The sequence below is a fragment of the Salmo salar genome, chromosome 18 (assembly GCF_965601325.2).
Source record: "Salmo salar chromosome 18, fSalSal1, whole genome shotgun sequence".
Classification (NCBI taxonomy): domain Eukaryota; kingdom Metazoa; phylum Chordata; class Actinopteri; order Salmoniformes; family Salmonidae; genus Salmo; species Salmo salar.
The window spans coordinates 2,884,691-2,908,675 of NC_138308.1; the positions used below are offsets into that span (position 1 = coordinate 2,884,691).

General features: G+C 41.3%; 1 protein-coding gene across 1 annotated transcript in view; it reads right to left on the reverse strand.

Moving 5' to 3' along the window:
* LOC145861836 (cadherin-23) overlaps positions 1 to 21,527 on the reverse strand; it is a 34,681-nt gene extending 13,154 nt beyond the window's left edge. Inside the window, exons 1-8 of the mRNA XM_082965454.1 lie at positions 21,494 to 21,527; positions 20,919 to 20,932; positions 20,375 to 20,564; positions 19,874 to 20,019; positions 19,235 to 19,454; positions 18,687 to 18,839; positions 17,473 to 17,586; positions 15,707 to 15,855 (exon numbers count right to left, since the gene is read on the reverse strand). Coding sequence (XP_082821580.1) covers positions 15,707 to 15,855; positions 17,473 to 17,586; positions 18,687 to 18,839; positions 19,235 to 19,454; positions 19,874 to 20,019; positions 20,375 to 20,564; positions 20,919 to 20,932; positions 21,494 to 21,527 — 1,020 coding nt within the window. The remainder of the gene's footprint in view (positions 1 to 15,706; positions 15,856 to 17,472; positions 17,587 to 18,686; positions 18,840 to 19,234; positions 19,455 to 19,873; positions 20,020 to 20,374; positions 20,565 to 20,918; positions 20,933 to 21,493) is intronic.
* Between the last annotated feature and the right edge of the window lie 2,458 nt (positions 21,528 to 23,985).

Below are 23,985 nucleotides of genomic sequence, written 5' to 3' on the forward strand. Positions count from 1 at the left end.
AAATAACCTTACTGGGAAATCACACTTTGCAATAATCTGAGCACTGCGCCCAGAAAAATACGCGTTGCGATACAGACTAGACGTCATGTTGGGGAGATCTAAAATCGAAAATACTATGTAAATAATCCATTACCTTTGATTCTCTTCATCAGATGTCACTTCCAGGTATCACAGGTCCATAACGAATGTAGTTTTGTTCAAAAAAGCTCATCATTTATGTCCAAAAATCTCCGTCTCGTTAGCACATGATGTAAGCCAGCCAGACTTCTCGTCATGAACGAGGGGAAAAAATATATTTCCGTTCGTTCAAACATGTCAAACGTTGTATAGCATAAATCATTAGGGCCTTTTTTAACCAGAACATGAATAATATTCAAGGTGGACGAATGCATACTCTTTTATAACGTATTGGAACGAGGGTACCCAACATGAACTCGCGCGCCAGGTGTCTAATGGGACATCATCGTTCCATGGCTCTTGTTCGGTCAGATCTCCCTCCAGAAGACTCAAAACACTTTGTAAAGGCTGGTGACATCTAGTGGAAGCAATAGGAAGTGCCAAAATATTCCTAAGCCCCTGTGTTTTTCAATGGGATAGGTTTAAAGTCAATACAACACATCAGGTATCCACTTCCTGTCAGAAAATGTCTCAGGGTTTTGCCTGCCAAATGAGTTCTGTTATACTCACAGACACCATTCAAACAGTTTTGGAAACTTTAGAGTGTTTTCTATCCATATATAATAAGTATATGCATATTCTAGTTACTGGGTAGGATTAGTAACCAGATTAAATCGGGTACATTTTTTTTATCCAGACGTGCAAATGCTGCCCCCTAGACCCAACAGGTTAAATGACAATATAATATTTTACCAATGTTTTCTAATTTTAATTATTTAATTTGTGACGCTGACTTGACTGCCGGTTATTGGAGGGAAACGATTTCCTCAACATCAATGCCATAGTAAAACGCTGTTTTTGGATATAAATATGAACTTGATAGAACTAAAAATGCATGCATTGTCTAACATAATGTCCTAGGAGTGTCATCTGATGGAGATTGTAAAAGGTTAGTGCATCATTTTAGCTGGTTTTATGGTTTTGGTGACCCTGTCTTTGACTTGACAAAACATTACACACAACTCTTGTAAATGTACTGTCCTAACATACTCTAAATTTATGCTTTCGCCGTAAAACCTTTTTGAAATCGTAAAACGTGGTTAGATTAAGGAGATGTTTATCTTTCAAAGGGTGTAAAATAGTTGTATGTTTGAAAAATTTGAATTTTGACATTTATTTGGATTCAAATTTGCCGCTCTTGAAATGCACCTGCTGTTGATGGAGTGCACCACGGGTGGCACGCTGGCGTCCCACCTAGCCCATAGAGGTTAAGTGTATTTGGTCAAGCCTAAGATGGTGCAGGAGTAATTGTATTAGGTCCCACCCTTTCCGGTGTCCTTACATCAGTGCCCATCCAGTATGGGGCGCCCCTAGTCATTTTGGCCATTTTTTTTAAAAAATTGCTAAAAAACGACAGTCCCACTTCTCTCATGTCACCATCAAGCCATGGAGAGGAACCACAGTCACTGCACGGCCATCCCCAGTTCATCGGGACAGTCAATTTTGCATTTCTGCAGTGTTTTTGAGCATGCCAAATTCGTGATGTTGAGATCCATTGAAACATATTGCAAATGCGCATCAGTGCACATGGTGACCCGAAATGGGTTACCAGGATACATTTTTTTGAAGGGTTTTAAATGCCTTTAGGGGGGTTCAAGGGGTCCATGGTTGGGTAGGGAGCACCTTCCATCAGTGCCTATCCAGTATGGGGCGCCCCTAGTCATTTTGGACATTTTTCAAAAAAATCGCTAAAAAACGACAGTCCCACTTCTCTCATGTCACCATCAAGCCATGGAGAGGAACCACAGTCACTGCACAGCCATCCCCAGTTCATCGGGACAGTCAATTATACATTTCTGCAGTATTTATGAGCATGCCAAATACGTGATGCTAAATGCCCATTCAATCATATTGCAAATGCGCATCCGCGTATTTGCAATATGATTCAACAGCAAAAAATTGAAAAAAAAGTTGACATGATGAAATCAATACAACGAGCGATGGGGAGGAACCAGGAGCGTTCCTGAGGTCCTCCCGATCTGTGCAAGCCTAACCTTGACCCTGTGGCATTAACCCTTCACAGTGAAAAGAAGGTGTTTAGATCAAACTGTGTGCAATGACTTCTCTCCCCATAGGAATACATTGACTATTCTCCAAAATTCAACCTAAAGCCTATGTGGGTTATGAATGCCTTATGAACCTGTCTTCTATAACAATCCATCAGGCTACTTTGAGGTCTACCTGTGTCGATTCTAAGGTTCCTGGAGCAACCGGAAGTTGTTAAAAACACTCTAGAGCTATTGTCATATAACCTGCAGATAGTGAAAATCACGCAACTCAACCATGTGTCATTCAGTCAATTCTTAACCTCTATGGGCTATGTGGGACGCAAGCGTCCCACCCCTGGTACACCCAATCAACAACAGGTGAAATATCAAGAGCGCCAAATTTGAAAACAATTAAATGTCATAATTCAAATTTCTCAAACATACAACTATCTTACACCCTTTGAAAGATAAACATCTCCTTAATCTAACCACGTTGTCTGATTTCAAAAAGGCTTTACGGCAAAAGCATAAAGTTAGATTATGTTAGGAGAGTACATTGACAATAGCTGTGTGTAATGTTTTGTCAATTCAAAGACAGGCGTCACCAAAAGCAGAAAACCAGCTAAAATTATGCACTAACCTTTGACAATCTCCATCAGATGACACTCCTAGGACATTATGTTAGACAATGCATGCATTTTTTGTTCTATCAAGTTCATATTTATATCCAAAAACAGCGTTTTACTATGGCGTTGATGTTGAGGAAATCGTTTCCCTCCAATAACCGCCAGTCAAGCAGCACAACAAATTAAATAATTACTATTCGAAAACATTGGTAAAATATTATATTGTCATTCAAAGTATTATGGATTTACATCTCTTGAACGCAACCGGACTGCCAGATTTAAAAATAACCTTACTGGGAAATCACACTTTGCAATAATCTGAGCACTGCGCCCAGAAAAATACGCTTTGCGATACAGACTAACCGCCATGTTGGAGAGATCTAAAATCTAAAATACTATGTAAATAATCCATTACCTTTGATTCTCTTCATCAGATGTCACTTCCAGGAATCCCAGGTCCATAACAAATGTAGTTTTGTTCGAAAAAGCTCATAATTTATGTCCAAAAAGCTCCGTGTTGTTAGCACATGATCTATGCCAGCCGGACTTCTCATCATGAACGAGGGGAAAAAAAATATTTACGTTCGTTCAAACATGTCAAACGTTGTATAGCATAAATCATTAGTGCCTTTTTTAACCAGAACATGAATAATATTCAAGGCGGACGTTTGCATTCTCTTTTAAAACGTTTTGGAACGAGAGTACCCACCATGAACTCGCGCGCCAGAGTCTAATCGGCCACCACCGTTCCAAGGCTCTTGTTCGTTCAGTTCTCACAGTATAAGACTCAAAACACTTTCTAAAGACTGGTGACATCTAGTGGAAGCCATAGGAAGTGCTCAACAATTAATAAGCCCCTGTGTGTTTCAATGGCATAGGCTTAAAGGTAATTCAACACATCAGGTATCCACTTCCTGTCAGAATTTGTGTCAGGGTTTTGACTGCCATATGAGTTCTGTTATACTTACAGACACCATTCAAACAGTTTTAGAAAATTCAGAGTGTTTTCTATCCAAACCTGAACAATAATATGCATATTCTAGCTTCTGAGTTGGTGTAGGAGGCAGTTAAAAATGGGCACATATTTTTTTCAAAATTCTCAATACTGCCCTCGAGCCCCAAGAGGTGGTAGAGGCTTCATATTCAGGATTCTGTTTATGCCTACCCCAAAGACAACGTGTGTTGAGTAAGAGCTTCCTGTGACAACCGGAAGTTGTTAAAAACAGCCTAGAGCTATTGTCATATAACCTGCACATAGTGAAAATCACGCAACTCAACCATCTGTCATTCAGTCAATTCTTAAGGTAGAGAATTCTTATTCAGGATTCTGTTTATGTCTACCCCAAAGACAACGTGTGTTGAGTAAGAGCTTCCTGTGACAACCGGAAGTTGTTAAAAACAGCCAAGAGCTATTGTCATTTAACCTGCACATAGTGAAAATCACGCAACTCAACCATGTGTCATTCAGTCAATTCTTAAGGTAGAGACTTCTTATTCAGGATTCTGTTTATGTCTACCCCAAAGACAACGTGTGTTGAGTAAGAGCTTCCTGTGACAACCGGAAGTTGTTAAAAACAGCCAAGAGCTATTGTCATTTAACCTGCACATAGTGAAAATCACGCAACTCAACCATGTGTCATTCAGTCAATTCTTAAGGTAGAGACTTCATATTCAGGATTCTGTTTATGTCTACCCCAAAGACAACGTGTGTTGAGCAAGAGCTTCCTGTGAGAACCGGAAGTGGTTAAAAACAGCCTAGAGCTATTGTCATATAACCTGCACATAGTGAAAATCACGCAACTCAACCCTATGTCATTCAGTCAATTCTTAAGGTAGAGACTTCATATTCAGGATTCTGTATATGCCTACCCCAAAGACAACGTGTGTCTATTCTTTTTGCCAAAAAAACTAAAACACAAAAACACAGCTTGGCCATACGGACATAGTGTGGGGCTTAGAGGCTTATACCGCCTTCTATAGTTACTTTCGTTCAAACGATTCAAGAACCGTCAGACCTAGAGCTCAGAAATTTTAGAAACCTGTTCTAGAGCTCAAGTCGATAGTGCACGGTGAATTATGGGGCTCTAGAAGGTTCTCAGACCGAGAACCGGCCTCGTGCATTTGCAATATGTTCAATTCATTTTGAATATTACGGACATGGCGACATTTAGAAATGTCCCAGAGTCACAAGACTAGGTGCATTGAAACCGCCTCGGCCCATAGAGACGGACCCCAATGTCTCTGTCCGATAGCTCATTCAGGGACCCCGTAGTAACGCCCTGAAAAAGTGGATTTTCAGCACCAATTAACCTGTTATGGCTAGGGGGCAGTATTTTCACGGCTGGATAAAAAACGTACCCGATTTAATCTGGTTACTACTCCTGCCCAGTAACTACAATATGCATATAATTATTGGCTTTGGATAGAAAACACACTAAAGGTTCTAAAACTGTTTGAATGGTGTCTGTGATTATAACAGAACTCATATGGCAGGCAAAAACCTGAGAAGATTTCATGCAGGAACTGGCCTTTCTGACAGGGTGTCGTTCTTCTTGTCTCTGTTTATTGAAGAGTGAGGATCTTAGCTGTCCCGTGACACTTCCTACGGCTGCCATAGGCTCTCAGAAGGCGGCAAAACGCTGAATCGTGGCTTTGCAGGCTCTGGCTGAAACAGAGTAGCGCGTTTGGGTAGTGGCTGATTACAGTACTGTGAGACTCAGGCTCGTGCCCGTGTCGACTGAAAGCTTTGTTTTCTTTCCTCTGTTTAGCTAAATGGACATTCCCGGTCGGAATATTATCGCTTTTTTACGAGAAAAATGGCATAAAAATTGATTTTAAACAGTTGTTGACATGCTTCGAAGTTCGGTAATGGAATATTTAGATTTTTTTTGTCACGAATTGCGCCATGCGCACGACCCTTCTTTACCATTCGGATAGTGTCTGGGACGCACGAACAAAACGCCGCTATTCGGATATAACGATGGATTATTTTGGACCAAACCAACATTTGTTATTGAAGTAGCAGTCCTGGGAGTGCATTCTGACGAAGACAACAAAAGGTAATCAAACTTTTATAATAGTAAATCTGATATTGGTGAGTGCTAAACTTGCCGGGTGTCTAAATAGCTAGCCCGTGATGCCTGGGCTATGTACTTAGAATATTGCAAAATGTGCTTTCACCAAAAAGCTATTTTAAAATCGGACATATCGAGTGAATAGAGGAGTTATGTATCTATAGTTCTTAAAATAATTGTTATGCTTTTTGTGAACGTTTATCTTGAGTAATTTAGTAAATTGTTAGCAAATTCCCCGGAAGTTTGCGGGGGGTATGCTAGTTCTGAACGTCACATGCTAATGTAAAAAGCTGTTTTTTGATATAAATATGAACTTGATTGAACAAAACATGCATGTATTGTATAACATAATGTCCTAGGTGTGTCATCTGATGAAGATCATCAAAGGTTAGTGCTGCATTTAGCTGTCTTCTGGCTTTTTGTGACATTATATGCTAGCTTGAAAAATGGGTGTCTGATTATTTCTGGCTTGGTACTCTGCTGACATAATCTAATGTTTTGCTTTCGCTGTAAAGCCTTTTTGAAATCGGACAGTGTGGTTAGGTAAAGGAGAGTCTTATCTTTAAAATGCTGTGAAATAGTCATATGTTTGAAAAATTGAAGTTTTTGTATTTTTGAGGAATTTGTAATTTGCGCCACGCCTATCATTGGATATTGGAGCAGGTGTTCCGCTAGCGGAACGTCTAGATGTAAGAGTTTAAACTGCGAGAGAAGCGCTACACCTGGTGGAGAGAGGCTGTATGACACAGAATGAGTTGCTTTATGCATGCTGTACGTTTCTCCAATACTATCGGCCATGTCAATCAACGCTTGAATAGAAACATAGTTCACCCCCGGATTTTGATGCCAACTCAGTCACTACAGTCCCATTAGTTTTCATTGCAGCCTCGTTTGAATGCCGCGGTTGAGCAAATTTGTACGAAATGGGGTTGGTCAACAGTATTCTATTCATTTTAGTTAGTTAAACAAAACTCATTTTAGCAGCAACATTTTCACGGAAATTAGCTTTGTTTACACAGTGGGAATGAAAAGAACATAATTTTGGCTGTAATGATCTCCAAAATTCAAAGCATTAGCTCATCCCACCTTTGCTATAGACATGGAAGCTAACAGCTAATCGAATCCCATTGTGACACAGGGGTGGACACATTTTGTCAAGTGGACACCATTTGGCATGAGGCCCTCAAATCCTCAAAACGTCATACTGCTGCACCATTGAGAGCATCTTGACTGGCTGCATCACTACTTCATATGGCAAATGCACTGCCCTCGATCGTATGGCACTACAGAGGGTGGTGCGGACAGTTCAGTACATCACTGGGGTCGAACTCCCTGCCATTCAGGACCTCTATATCAGGCAGTGTGAAAGGAAGCCACCCAAGCCATAAACTGTTCTCTCTGCTTCCGCATGGTAAGGTGTACCGGTGCAACAAGTCTGACGCTAACAGACTCCTGAACAGCTTATATCCCCAAGCCATAAGACAAAAATGGTTAGACAGACTAGCTGCATTGACCTTTTCATTTTATTTTTGCACTGACTCTATGCACACTCACAGCACTCTACACACTCACACTGACACTCCAACACATACACACACACACACACACACACACACACACACACACACACACACACACACACACACACACACACACACACACACACACACACACACACACACACACACACACTTAATTTGCTCACAAACGCGTAACACGCAAGCACATTCCTACTGACTCTACACACACACACACACACACGCATACAATCATCATATATGCTGTTCTGTTTATCATATCCTAACAGTTAATCACCTTACCCCTATAGATTATGTATCTACCTCTACCAATTCAGTATCCCTGCACACTGTAAATATGGTATTGGCACTGACACTGGAACTGACCCTGTATATAGCTTACTTACTTTCTCGTGTTCTTATTATTTCAATTTTTCGTGTGTAATATTTTTACTAGTGATATTGATTACTGCATTGTTGGGAAAGAGCCTGCAAGAAAGGCATTTCACTGTACTTGTGCACGTGACAATAACACTTGAAACTACCCTCAGAGCCCCATGACACTCTGCTGACGATTATGATGGATCTAGGGCTGTCCCTACTCTTGGCTGTTAGTGCTATATTCCTGGCATTGTGTCGTGGGTCGCCCAGACAGAGGAGGACTCAGATGGAGGATGTGGTTCAGGCCCTGGTCCGTGGGCCTCCTCGGAGCCCCAGCTCAAGCTGTGGAAGAGACTGGGCTCTTGCGGTGGTCGTTCACCTCCTCTTTCAGACGACCGCCCCAACGCAGGCCGGACCGCAGCAACCACTACTTTCCAACCAGACTGCAACCTGACCACAGCAGCTCACCGACACCCCACCTTACCATGCCCTGCCTGTTTGACTACATTACAGAGATATGACGACGCTCTGACCATGGGATGAATGCAGGCCCGGTCATGGAGGTGACTGCTCTAACCATAACTTGACCACAGCATTCAGACTTGACCACAGTCCTGCCTGTCCATGGATGTACTTCTAACTTAACAATGACAGATCCTTACTTCAAGATAACCTTTACTTTACCAGTCCATGTGGTTATTTGGAACATTATTCACCGTGACCCTATCTGTTGATTGGTCATGTTGTAACAGACCAGAGAAGCAGGTGGAAGCCTAAGGTTCTGCCAAAAGGGATACCAGCCTCTGTGGTTGATGTGAATTGTTTTGTACATTTTGATTGTTGTATTAGAACATTTTGTGGTATTATTTTGTTATGTAAAATTTTGGTTTGTTTTAGAAAATACTCATGTTCTCATTTTGTGTGTGTATTTGATTATTTGTTATTTAAATACTTATGTTCTGTGTATTTGAGTATTTTCAAATAATGTGACGCAAATCAACTACTTCTATTGGCAGTATTTGTATATTCAGATAAATTCCTATAAACAGCCTACTATTTTAACCTGTTTGGGATAGGGGGCAGTATTTTCACGTCCGGATAAAAAACGTACCCGATTTAATCTGGTTACCACTCCTACCCAGTAACTAGAATATGCATATACTTATTACATATGGATAGAAAACACCCTAAAGTTTCTAAAACTGTTTGAATGGTGTCTGTGAGTTTAACAGAACTCATTTGGCAGGTAAAAATCTGAGAAGGTTTCATGCAGGAAGTGACCTGTCTGACAAGGTGTTGTTGTTCTTGCTTCTGTTTATTGAAGAGTCAGGATCTTAGCTGTAACGTGACATTTCCCACGGCTCCAATAGGCTCTCAGAGCCCGGGAAAAACCTGAACGATGACGAGGCAGCCTCAGGCTGAAACACATTATCGCCTTTTCCAAGTGGCCCATCAGAGGACAATGGAATTAGGCGCTTGCCCGATTCGACCCAGTGATATATTTTCCTTCGGCTGTTTATCTAATTGCAGATTCCCGGTCGGAATATTATCGCTTTTTTACGAGAAAAATGGCATAAAAATTGATTTTAAACAGCGGTTGACATGCTTCGAAGTACGGTAATGAAATATTTAGAAATCTTTTGTCACGAAATGCGCCGTGCGCAAGACCGTTATTTACCATTGGGATAGTGTCTGGGACGCACGAACAAAACGTCGCTGTTGGAACATAACTATGGATTATTTTGGACCAAACCTACATTTGTTATTGAAGTAGAAGTCCTGGGAGTGCATTCTGACGAAGAACAGGAAAGGTAAGACCATTTTTCTTATAGTAAATCTGATATTGGTGAGTGCTAAACGTGCTGGGTGTCTAAATAGCTAGCCCTGTGATGCCGGGCTATGTACTTAGAATATTGCAAAATGTGCTTTCACCGAAAAGCTATTTTAAAATCGGACATATCGAGTGCATAGAGGAGTAATGTATCTATAATTCTTAAAATAATTGTTATGCTTTTTGTGAACGTTTATCGTGAGCAATTTAGTAAATTGTTAGTAAATTCGCCGGAAGTTTGCGGGGGGTATGCTAGTTCTGAACGTCACATGCTAATGTAAAAAGCTGTTTTTTGATATAAATATGAACTTGATTGAACAAAACATGCATGTATTGTATAACATAATGTCCTAGGTGTGTCATCTGATGAAGATCATCAAATGTTAGTGCTGCATTTAGCTGTCTTCAGGGTTTTTGTGACATTATATGCTAGCCTGTTAGGGCTAGGGGGCAGTATTGACACGGCTGGATAAAAAACATACCCGATTTAATCTGGTTACCACTCCTACCCAGTAACTAGAATATGCATATACTTATTACATATGGATAGAAAACACCCTAAATTTTCTAAAACTGTTTGAATGGTGTCTGTGAGTATAACAGAACTCAAATGGCAGGTCAAAACCTGAGAGATTCCTTTACAGGAAGTGGCCTGTCTGACCATTTCTTGAACTTCTTTTCCATCTCTATCATTTACTAAGGATCTCTGCTCTAACGTGACACTTCCCACGTCGTCCATAGGCGCTCAGAGCCCGGGAAAAAACAGAATGTCGTCATTCCAGCCCCAGGCTGAAACACATTATCGCCTTTCTCAAGTGGCCGATCAAGGGACACTGGGCTTATGCTCGTGACCCCGACCGCCCCCGCCTTTGGGATTTTTTCCTCTGTTTGCCGAAAAGGAGATTCCCTGTCGGAATATTATCGCTTTTCTACAAGAAAAATGTCGTAAAAATTGATTTTAATCAGCGGTTGACATGCTTCGAAGTACGGTAATGGAATATTTAGAATTTTATTGTCACTAATTGCGCCATGCGCGCGACACTTCTTTACTATTTCGGATAGTGTCTGGAACGCACGAACAAAACGCCGCTATTCGGATATAACGATGGATTATTTTGGACCAAACCAACATTTGTTATTGAAGTAGCAGTCCTGGGTGTGCATTCTGACGAAGACAACAAAAGGTAATCAAACTTTTATAATAGTAAATATGATTATGGTGAGTGCTAAACTTGCCGGGTGTCTAAATAGCGAGCCCGTGATGCCTGGGCTATGTACTTAGAATATTGCAAAATGTGCTTTCACCAAAAAGCTATTTTAAAATCGGACATATCGAGTGCATAGAGGAGGTCTGTATCTATAATTCTTAAAATAATTGTTATGCTTTTTGTGAACGTTTATCGTGAGTAATTTAGTAAAATGTTAGCGAATTCCCCGGAAGTTTGCGGGGGGTATGCTAGTTCTGAACGTCACATGCTAATGTAAAAAGCTGGTTTTTGATATAAATATGAACTTGATTGAACAAAACATGCATGTATTGTATAACATAATGTCCTAGGGTTGTCATCTGATGAAGATCATCAAAGGTGAGTGCTGCATTTAGCTGTCTTCTTGGTTTTGGTGACATTATATGCTGGCTTGAAAAATGGGTGTCTGATTATTTCGGCTTGGTACTCTGCTGACATAATCTAATGTTTTGCTTTCGTTGTAAAGCCTTTTTGAAATCGGACAGTGTGGTTAGATTAACGAGAGTCTTGTCTTTAAATAGCTGTAAAATAGTCATATGTTTGAGAAATTGAAGTAATAGGATTTTTAAGGTATTTGAAAATCGCGCCACAGGCTTCAACTGGCTGTTAAGTAGGTGGGACGAATTCGTCCCGCCTAGCCCATAGAGGTTAACCTGTTGGGTCTAGGGGGCAGCATTTGCACGTCTGGATAAAAAAAATGTACCCGATTTAATCTGGTTACTAATCCTACCCAGTAACTAGAATATGCATATACTTATTATATATGGATAGAAAACACTCTAAAGTTTCTAAAACTGTTTGAATGGTGTCTGTGAGTATAACAGAACTCATTTGGCAGGCAAAACCCTGAGACATTTTCTGACAGGAAGTGGATACCTGATGTGTTGTATTGACTTTAAACCTATCCAATTGAAAAACACAGGGGCTTAGGAATATTTTGGCACTTCCTATTGCTTCCACTAGATGTCACCAGCCTTTACAAAGTGTTTTGAGTCTTCTGGAGGGAGATCTGACCGAACAAGAGCCATGGAACGATGATGTCCCATTAGACACCTGGCGCGCGTGTTCATGTTGGGTACCCTCGTTCCAATACGTTATAAAAGAGTATGCATTCGTCCACCTTGAATATTATTCATGTTCTGGTTAAAAAAGGCCCTAATGATTTATGCTATACAACGTTTGACATGTTTGAACGAACGGAAATATATTTTTTCCCCTCGTTCATGACGAGAAGTCCGGCTGGCTTACATCATGTGCTAACGAGACAGAGATTTTTGGACATAAATGATGAGCTTTTTTGAACAAAACTACATTCGTTATGGACCTGTGATACCTGGAAGTGACATCTGATGAAGAGAATCAAAGGTAATGGATTATTTACATAGTATTTTCGATTTTAGATCTCCCCAACATGACGTCTAGTCTGTATCGCAAAGCGTATTTTTCTGGGCGCAGTGCTCAGATTATTGCAAAGTGTGATTTCCCAGTAAGGTTATTTTTAAATCTGGCAAGTTGATTGAGTTCAAGAGATGTAAATCTATAATTCTTTAAATGACAATATAATATTTTACCAATGTTTTCTAATTTTAATTATTTAATTTCTGACGCTGACTTGACTGCCGGTTATTGGAGGGAAACGATTTCCTCAACATCAATGCCATAGTAAAACGCTGTTTTTGGATATAAATATGAACTTGATAGAACTAAAAATGCATGCATTGTCTAACATAATGTCCTAGGAGTGTCATCTGATGGAGATTGTAAAAGGTTAGTGCATCATTTTAGCTGGTTTTATGGTTTTGGTGACCCTGTCTTTGACTTGACAAAACATTACACACAACTCTTGTAAATGTACTGTCCTAACATACTCTAAATGTATGCTTTCGCCGTAAAACCTTTTTGAAATCGTAAAACGTGGTTAGATTAAGGAGATGTTTATCTTTCAAATGGTGTAAAATAGTTGTATTTTTGAAAAATTTGAATTTTGACATTTATTTGGATTCAAATTTGCCGCTCTTGAAATGCAACTGCTGTTGATGGAGTGCACCACGGGTGGCACGCTAGCGTCCCACCTAGCCCCAAGAGGTTAAAGTATTTTCAAATACTTGGGTTAAATGCATTGGAATGTATGTGTGTGTGTGTGTGTGCAGTGGTGGAAAAAGTACCCAATTGTCATACTTGAGTAAAGGTAAAGATACCTTCATAGAAAACAACTCAAGTAAAAGTGAAAGTCACCCAGTAAAATACTACTTCGGGTGGCAGGTAGCCTAGTGGTTAGAGCGTTGGGCCAGTAACTGAAAGGTTGCTAGATCAAATCGCTGAGCTGACAAGGTAAAAATCTGTCGTTCTGCCCCTGAACAAGGCAGTTAACCCACTGTTCCCTGGTAGGCCATCATTGTAAATAAGAATGTGTTCTTAACTGACGTGCCTATTTAAATAATGGTCAAATTAAAAAAGAATTTGGTTTTAAGTCAAAAGTAAATGTAATTGCAAAACTATACTTAAGTACCAAAGTAAAAGTATAAATCATTTCAAATTCCTTATATTAAGCAAACCAGATGGTACCATTTTATTTATGGATAGCCAGGGGCACATTTTACAAATTATGCATGTGTGTTTAGTGAGTCCACCAGATCAGAGGCAGTTGAGATGTTCTCTTGATAAGTGCGTGAATTGGACCATTTTGCTGTCCTGCTAAGCATGTAATGAGTACTTTTGGGTGTATGGAGTAAAAAGTACATAATTTTCATTAGGATGTAGTGAAGTAAAAGTTGTAAAACATATAAATAGTAAAGTACAGATACCTCACAAAACAAGCTAAGTCGTACTTTATAGTATTTGTACTTAAATACTTTACACCACTGTGTGTGTGTGTGTGTGTGTGTGTGTGTGTGTGTGTGTGTGTGTGTGTGTGTGTGTGTGTGTGTGTGTGTGTGTGTGTGTGTGTGTGTGTGTGTGTGCGTGCATAGTGGGTATAGAAAGTCACCACTCCTTTCAAAATGTTAAACTTTTGTTGCCTTTCAGCCAAGAATTGAAAACACTTAAATCAGACTTTTTCCCAGCTTTATTTATACACAGTTACCCACAATATCGAAGTGGGAAAAAAAATCTAAAGAACTTTCATTACAATTAAAACAGTAAAATACCCTATTTGGACAAGTGAACACCCCCTGAGTTATTAAGAAAATGTTGCTTGAATTACAGTCATTACACTCTTTGAACATGTCTCTACTAACCTTGCACACCTAGACTGCAATATTTGCCCATTCTTCCTTGCAGAAGTGTTCAAGCTCAGTCAAATTGCATAGTGACTGCGAAAGGACTGGGCTCTGACTAGGCCACTCAAGGACATTCACCTTCTTGTACTTCAGCCACTGTACGGTTGCTTTGGCGGTGTGCTTTGGGTCATTGTCATGTTGAAACATGAACCATCTTCCCATTTTCAACATCCTGGCAGAGGGCTGCAGGTTCTCCTCAAAAATCTGTTGGTATTTTGCACTGTCCATTTTCCCTTCTATCCTGACAAGTGCTCCTGTCCCTGCTGAAGAGAAACACCCCCACAACAGGATGCTGCCACCGCCATGCTTTACTGTAGGCATGGTGTTCTTTGGGTGGAAAGATGTATCGTTTTGCATTCAGGCCAAAAAGTTTAAATTTAAGTCATTTAACTTACAAATTGGTGCATTCACCTTATGATATCCAGTGGAACAACCACTTTACAATAGTGCATCTAAATCTTTTTGGGGGGGGGGGGTAGAAGGATTACTTTATCCTATCCCAGGTATTCCTTAAAGAGGTGGGGTTTCAGGTGTCTCCGGAAGGTGGTGATTGACTCCGCTGTCCTGGCGTCGTGAAGGAGCTCATCTAACCACAGCACATTTTGCCACTTGGCCTCGGAATCTACAAGGTCATTTTTGGCAAAGCTCAGATGAGACCCGATGTGGATTTTTTTGAGGAGTGTTTTTTTTCTTGCCACCCTCCCATAGAGGCCAGATTTGTGGAGCGCTTGTGATATTGTGGTCACATGCACTAGTCTTTACCATAAAGGCCTGAAGCTTCTTCAAAGTCACCATTGGCTTCTTGGTACCCTCTCTGATCACTCTCCTCCTTGCGCGGTCATTTAGTTTGGAGGGACGGCCTGATCTATGCATGGTCTGGGTGGTGCCATACACCTTCCACTTCTTAATAATGGTCTTAACTGTGCTCTGAGGGATAGACAAAGCCTTTGAAATATGTTTATATCCATCCCCTGACCTGTGCCTTTCCACAACTTTTGAAAGTACCTTCCCACCCATAATGGATTCTTTGCTTTGAATTGCACTACTAAGCAGTGGAGTCCTCCATGAACAGCTGCCTATTTTTGAACTAATCAAAGTCACTACAATTGATCACAGATGGAAGCCAATTAGCTTGATTTGTGATCTGGAAGGTGGTTGGTTATACTTCATCCAGTTTGCAATTGCTATTCTAAGGGGGGGGGGGTTCACTTATCCAAATAGGCTATTTTACTGTGTTACTTGTCATTTTTTTTCACTTGAATATTGTTTGTTAGTGTGTGTAAATAAAGTCACATTTTATGTGTTTTCATTTCAGGCTGTAAAGCAACAAAAGGTGAACATTTTGAAAGGGGGTGGTGACTTTCTATACCCACTCTATGTGCATACCTGTGTGTGTGTGTGCACGCGCATGGACATTTTTGTATAGGTTTATACATTTAAAAATGTTTATATTACAAATTTCAGAAGCCTTTTTAAACTTCAAATCAAATTGCATTGCAGGAAAGTTCTGATGCAACAGGGTGATCAAATTAAGATCATGCATCTATCTGTGTGTGTGTGTGTGTGTGTTTCAGCCTGCCTGGGTACCTGCAGGATGCTGGTTCCTATTGGGACATTCTCTAGTATGCTGGTCTCGTAGCTGTTCTGGAGGAAGATGGGTCTGTTGTCGTTCACATCCAGTACTTTTACAAACACTGTGGCTGTGCCTGTCCTCCTGCTGCCTGATGGACCATTGTCTGAGGGACACACACATTCACACATTACAACACTGTGTGTATTTGTCTGTCAGTTTCTGAGAAACTGGGCCAGTGAACATATTTGTATGTTTTTTTTTTATGACACAACTACATGTTTATATTACATTTCAATAATTACACTCAGTGCATTCGTTGGTTGCATTTCAACTAAAGTAAGTCAAGATCTTTGCAAATAAAACCAACTGTACAATCTAATCATTAAAATCATACAACAGAAACCAATCCCTTCAATCCCTTCTGAGGCAATGACATGTGTACTCTCTTCTTCTCTCAATCTCTCTTCTTCTCTCCCCCTCTTCTTCTCTCCCCCCTCTCTCTCTTCCACTCTCCATGCCTAAATTAGTATATAAAACATTAAGAACACCTGCTATTTCTATGACATAGACTGACCATGTGTATGCTATGGTCCCTTATTGATATCACGTGTTAAATCCACTTCAATCAGCGTAGATGAAGTGGATGAGATAGGTTAAAGAAGGATTTTCAAGCCTTGAGGGTGAATGGGCAAGACAAAATATTTAAGTGCCTTTGAACTGGGTATGGTAGTAGGTACCAGGCGCACCGGTTTGTGTCAAGAATTGCAACAGCTCAACAGTTTCCTGTGTGTATCAATAATTGCCCACCACCCAGATGACATCCAGCCAACTTGACACAACTGTGGGAAGCATTGGAGTCAATATTAGGAAGGTGTTTCTAATGTTTCGTATACTCGGTGTATACACACAGTGGGGTGTCTGAACAGCCCTATCATCACACACAGAGACACCCCAGAACAACTCAGATGTACTTAAAAGTTTCAAGAAAAACAACAACAGGAAATCTCAAACCTTGTTTGCATCCCAAATGGCAGCCTATTCCTTACAAAGTTCACATCATTGAACCAGAGCCCTATGGGCCCTGGTGAAAAGTAGTGCAGTGCATAGGGAATAGTGTTGCATTTGGGTTGCAGACCTTATTGTTCTCTCTTTGATAAGATGATGAAAAGAAACTGAGACCACAGCACAACACTTTACATCACTGAAGACTTGCACGCATCCCTTCTCACTTTGTCACGACTTCCTCCGAAGTCGGTCCCTCTCCTTGTTCGGGCGACGTTCGGCGGTTGACGTCACCGGTCTTCTAGCCATCGCCGATCCACCTTTCATTTTCCATTTGTTTTGTCTTGTCTTCCCACACACCTGGTTTCAATTCCATCAATTACATGTTGTGTATCTAACCCTCTGTTCCCCCCATGTCCTTGTCCGGTATTGTTTATTGTAAGTGCTTGTGCACGTTATGTCTGGTGTGCGTCGGGTTTTGTACCCATTTATTGATTGTTCTGTTTTCCAGTGGTTTTTATTATTAAACTGCGCCGTTGGAAACACAATTTTTGCTCTCCTGCGTCTGACTTCTCTGCCGCCAGTACGCACCCCTTACACACTTCTCAATCTCACAGATGTATAAAAGGATTGTAGCTTTGAACCAAGTTATTTGAAGTTTGAAATCGTACAGAACATGTACACTGAAACAAGCCCAAAATTTAAGAGTAAAAAGAAAGATGAAGAAGAATAGTATTGGGCTAGGACTAAAAAATACTTTTATAAAGCTAGGACTCACCGATAGCCTCTATGACCAGTGTGTATGCAGCCAGTGTCTCTCTGTCCAGGGCAACCACAGTCCGGACCACACCATTTCTGAAGCCAACACTGAATTTACCATCCTGGTTACCACCTGCAGAACACAACACACAGATGGTGGAACATTACATGTAAATCTCGGGCTATTCACTTATACACACGAATGAACACACGTCTGCATGCACACACACACACTCTTAGAAAAAAAGTAAAATAATACAGGGTTCTTCGGTTTGTCCCAATAGGGGAACCCACCCTTTTTGGTGCTGGGTAGAATCCTTTGTAGAGGTTTCTATCTAGAACCCTCTACACACGGTTCTTCAAAGAACCCACTGTATATAGTTCTACCTAGAACCGTCTATTAAGGGTTCTATCAATAACCATTTTATAATCTAAAGGTTCTTCCTAGAACCCTCTATGAACAGTTCCACCAGCCTTAGTAGCCTTTAAAATTGTATGATTTATGACAATACATTACATAAATGAGACCTTTCTTTGAGGGCCTAGTTATATGTTAACACTGGTGTGTTAGGAAACTACTGGTTTACAGGCCACATCAGGCCTGCAAGTCACATTAAGCTGGCTTGCAAAGTGATGTGTATCCAACAAGTAGAATTGTTAATCACCCGCAACCTGCATTCAAAATGACTATTAGGTTAGGGAAGATTGAATACTGAGACTACCTCCATCATCTCAACAGGAACAACCATCTCAGTAACCGGTGCAATAAATCCAATTACTAACAGATTGGAGTAGTTTAGAAAATGGTATGTTATTTATCTTTGTGTAGCATAAAATGTATCAACCAATCAATGTAAAAACAACAGATATAACACTTCTCAAAATATCACTGCATTATAGCATGCTGGGAAATATTATTTATGGTTATTTGTAAAACCCTTCTTGCCTTCCAAAGAATTCTTCTTTCCTTCCAAAGAACCATCAAATAACCCTTTCTTCCAAAAACTATTCTTGGGATGTAAAAATGTCCTACTCCTTGTGTATGTGTGTACACTACATACACAAAGAGTAGGAAATTCACATAATACACCTCTACGTCTTGCCCAACCACTCTAGAAACACACACGTGTTGCCCAACCACTCACACACCACACACACCACACACACACACACACACACACACTCGCAGATGCACACATTTGTGGCTGCCATGGCTTTAGTTTGACCTCTGACCTGTGATGAAGTAGCTGAGCTCAGCGTTGAGGCCGGCGTCGTTGTCAAAGCAGTTGAGGTGAGCCACCACATGGTCCCTGGGGACGCTCTCCTGCAGGGACACATTGTACACTTTGGGGAAGAACGTGGGGGTCTCGTCGTTGGCATCTAGGACTGAGGGACATAGAGAGAGAAGACAGCCATACAGACAGACAGAAAGACAGACAGACAGACAGACAGACAAAGAGACTGAGTTTTCATGTTTTCATATTCATGAATCATGCTCAGTAGGTGTACAAGACAAGCAACACATTTAATAGATTTTCATTAGTCTCTCAGCGCTTCTAAAAGATCTGCTTCAGACCAGAAGGTTATACTCTGCAAATCTCTGTGAGACTTGAATCTGTCTTTACATGGTGTAAAGTTTCATAGCGTCTGAAAGTAGGTATGGTGTTCTAGGATCAGGTCCCCACTATCTTAGTTATTATGTTCTGAAAGGTAAAACTGATCCTAGATCAGCAGTTCTACTCTGAGATGCTTTATGAATATGGGCCCTGACTATTGCATACCTGTGATGGTGAGGGTGCTGGTGGAGGTGCGTGGGTTCTGCCCTTGGTCGTATCCCACAATCCTCAGGTGGTACAGGCCAATCTGCTCACGGTCCAGCGTTGCTGTGGAGTACAGCACGCCCGTGGTGCTGTTGAGATAGAAGTCAAGGCGTGGCATGCCCACCTGTAGCGCCATGGTAACCATACCATTCTCCTCCTCATCAGGGTCATCCACCTGGATCTGAGGGAGGAGAGGAGAGAGGGATTGAGGGAAAGGAATGGAGAGGGAGAGAAAGAGACAGGATGAAGGGAGAGGACAGGGAGGGAGAGGAGAGGAGAGGAGGAGAGAAAGAGGAGAGGAAGGGAGGAGAGAAGAGGAAAGGCGAGGTGCTAGGGTGAGAGGGGAGAAGAATAAGAGGTGTATGGATAGGAAACAGAGGGGAGATAGAGGGAGAGAGAGATGGAAGTGGTGTGGTGAGCAGAAGTGAGAGGAGGACATGACAGACAGATACAGAAACAAAGGAAATCTTCAATTAGCCTTCACACACACACGCTGTCATGATATCTGATTAATCCGCCACACTGGCATGTATTGATGACATATCATGGAATGAGGCCCGTCAGACTAAATCTGAGGATATCTTGTAATGGTGTGCTAACCTTGAACACAGAGGATCCACTAGGCAGGCCTTCTGGCACCTCGGCCACAAAGGGCAGGTTAAGGAAGGTGGGGTCGTTGTCATTCAGGTCCAGCAGGTTGACGTACACCGTGGTGCTGAATGAGGAATGCAGTGGAGGTCTGCCAACTGGAGGAGGCGCCAGAGGAACAAACACAGCATTTACAAGAGCACAAAACACCAATAAAAGTTTCACCATCAATATTAAAGTAGCAGGAACATTTTGGTGAAACAGTGTTATTGCTGAGACTCACATATAAACTGCCACTGTAATTTAGATACTGATGCTATAGGCTGACAGATTTACACACTCTTTAGCCCCAGACAGACACATATACACACAAATACATGAATAGACAGACCGGTGTCTCAGTCACAGCTAGCCAGCCAAACACACAGACAAATAGACATGTAGACCGGCCGACCGATCGACCAACCAATTGACCAACAAACAGACAGAGTTCTGGCCTAGGTTGGGACTCACTGTCAACAGCAGACACGATGATGGTCCTCATGAGCAGTGTGTCTTTGGGGTTGGAGCTCTCTCTGTCCAGCACAACCCCGCTGGTCCTGATCTTCCCTGTGCTGCTGTTGACGGTGTAGAATGGGTTCTCTGGGCTGATGCTGTACACCACTGTCCCATTGTCCCCATCATCTGGGTCTATCGCTAGCACCTGGGGGGATTTATGAGGGGGGTGAGGGAAGGGGAAGTGGGGAGAGGAGGGAGTGGAGGAGAGGTGGGGGTTGGGGGGAGAGGAGAGGAAGGAAGGAGGAGGCAGGGTGAGGAGGGGGTAATGAGTGAGAATAGATAGGAAGAGAGAAGAGAGGATAAGAAATAAGGAGTTAGGGGAGAGAGGAGGAATGAGTCTTAGGGGGCTTTCACACCAAAATGGTTTGGTACGGTTTTTCTGAACTCTGGTGCGTTTTCCCCCTTATTTCGGTTCGTTTGGACTGATGTGAACAATATATCCGCACTCAGGAGCACACTAAACAAAGCACCGTGGTTCGCCCAAAAACGATGGTCTCACCGTGGTGCGGTTCGCTGCCGGAGAGAACACAGTACAGACCAAACACAGGGTTGAAAATTATTATTGATTGTTTGACTGTAAGCGTGTGATGAAATGTACGCAGCATCATAACTTGAGATCTCTGAAACATTCTGTGAGTAGCAGCACATTGATGAGTGCATTCGATGCAGATTAGGGAAAAGGCAGAGGTGTATGTTTCATGATTAACTACTCATGGTGTGATTGTGGTAACGTACAAGAACTCAAGTCCTTTTGTTCACCCAACTTAGAATAACTCAATCACATACCTCCCAAGATAATTATCTTTGGTCATTGTCACAGCAGTGTATATCCCCCCTCAAGCAGCGGCGTAGCCACGGGTACACCTGGGTAGGCCCCCAGTTTGATCTCAGGCCTAGCCCAAAAAAGTTATTATTATTTGTATTTATTTTATTACATTTTTAAAAGAAATGCATGTGAGATGTATTTTCTATGGGTCATTTTAATATAATGTAACAAAGAAATAGTCCATGACAATCAAGTTGGCTTCTGACTATTGGTTACATTTAAAAAATATATATAATGCGGTGGTTTACCTGAACAACCTGGCAATGTCACGTGGATAAACATTGTAGCGCATAAGCTAGCAAGCTCTACCACGCTAGCTTACTCGAATTGACTCACCAGCTAAGGTAATTTTGTAGTTCTAGCACTGGCAAACCAAATTTCGATCACTAGGAGGGAGATGCCAAATCTATAGCCCGTGCTGTTGTGGCTTTCCTGGAGAAGTGTTAGGGACTGACAATGCCTCTGTTATGACAGGGATTAACGATGGGGTCCATAAAGTGCTGAAGGGGGAGTATGGTCTCAAATATCTGGTTCTTATTCGCTTGTTGTGCCACTCTCTGCAGCTTGCTCATTTGTAGTTCTAAACATATTTAGGGTGTTTTTTACTCACTTTTTGTCTCTCCCATGACAGTATTCCTCTCTCCTACAGCGTTGTTCACAATTACATTCACACGGCCAATTATGCAAAAGAGGTGATGACGTCATTTAGTGACTTCTAGTGACTTTTAGGACAGCCAATAGCTACTTTCCTTACTGAGGAGTTGGAAACACTGGCTGCGACGAAGGTCAGAGGGATGAAGCAGCTGAAATGGCTGAGGAGGAATGTCAAATGAGACGAAAGCGGGTTAACATTCGAGGTGTCACAACACGGATTCTGAATCAGATTGATGTGGAAATAACCCAGTCAAATCAGGATACCGATCACTTTAGTACATTGTTGGAATTGCTGTCAGCTAAGGAGGACAGCTTGTTTGAACTTGATTGTGGAATTTTACAGCTAACTTCGTTGGACTGACTCGAGGCGGAGATTCCATGCACGGAGGATTACAAAGAGAGTGTTATCATGCTGAAGAGCCGTGCACAATGAGTGATTAAGAAAAAACAGGACCTCAATCCACTACCAGCACAAGTGAGTGATGCTAACTCAAACAGATCACAGAGACAATCAGTAAGGCTACCAAATTTGATTATTGAGAAATTATATAGCAATGTCAGTATGTGGCAGGAGTTTTGGAGCCTGTATGAGACTAATATTCACAACAATGATTCACTGTGCAATAAAGAGAAGTTTACCTACACTACCGTTCAAAAGTTTGGCATCACTTAGAAATGTCCTTGTTTTTGAAATAAAAGCACATTTTTGTCCATTAAAATAACATGAAATTGATCAGAAATACAGTGTAGACATTGTTAATGTTGGAAATGACTATTGTAGCTGGAAACGACTGATTGTTTTTTATTTTTATTTTTATGGAATATCAACATAGGCATACAGAGGCCCATTAACAGCAACCATCACTCCTGTGTTCCAATGGCACGTTGTTAGCTAATCCAAGTTTATCATTTTAAAAGGCTAATTGATCATTAGAAAACCATTTAGCAGTTATCTTAGTACAGATGAAAACTGTTGTTCTGATTAAAGAAGCAATAAAACTGGCCTTCTTTAGACTAGTTGAGAATCTGGAGCATCAGCATTTGTGGGTTTGATTACAGGGTCAAAATGGCCAGAAACAAAGGACTTTATTCTGATACTCGTCAGTCTATTCTTGTTCTGAGAAATGAAGGCTATTCCATGCGAGAAATTGCCAAGAAACTGAAGATCTCGTCCAACGCTGTGTAGTACTCCCCTCACAGAACAGCACAAACTGGCACTAACCAGAATAGAAAGAGGAGTGGGAGGCCCCAGGTGCACAACTGAGCAAAAGGGCAAGTACATTAGAGTGTCTAGTTTGAGAAACAGACACCTCACAAGTCCTCAACTGGTGGCTTCATTAAATAGTACCCGCAAAACACCAGTCTCAACGTCAACAGTGAAGAGGCGACTCCGGGATGCTGGCCTTCTGGCGAAGAGATTACTTGCTGGCTCTAAAGTCAGCACACTGCTGTGACACACCACAGCCCACCCCACTGAAAGTGTGTGATGTTGCACTCATCGGAGAAGAAAACACACCCAGACAAACCTGTAAACTAGGGAAGTTTGAGGAACTGTTTCTAGGCCGAGATGGGTTATGTTCAGTTCATACTGCCTCAGGGACTTTGTTGAGAAGACCTATTCCAGTTAATACACTGCTTAGAGATTTAGATGAACACAGTTGTTCATCGGGGGAGGATGTTGTAACATTAATGGGTTACAGAGTTAATGTTTACAGTTAATTCATTAAGCTGTATCTAAATATTTTTTTACAGTACCAGTCAAGTTTGGACACACTTACTCATTCAAGGGTTTTTCATAATTTTTACTATTTTCTACATTGTAGAATAATGGCGAAGACATCAAAACTATGAAATAACACATATGGAATCATGTATTAACCAAAAAAGTGTTTAACCTCTCTAGGGTAGGGGGCAGTATTTGCATGGCCGGATAAAAGACGTACCCGATTTAATCTGGTTATTACTACTGCCCAGAAACTAGAATATGCATATAATTATTGGCTTTGGATAGAAAACACCCTAAAGTTTCTAAAACTGTTTGAATGGTGTCTGTGAGTATAACAGAACTCATATGGCAGGCAAAAAC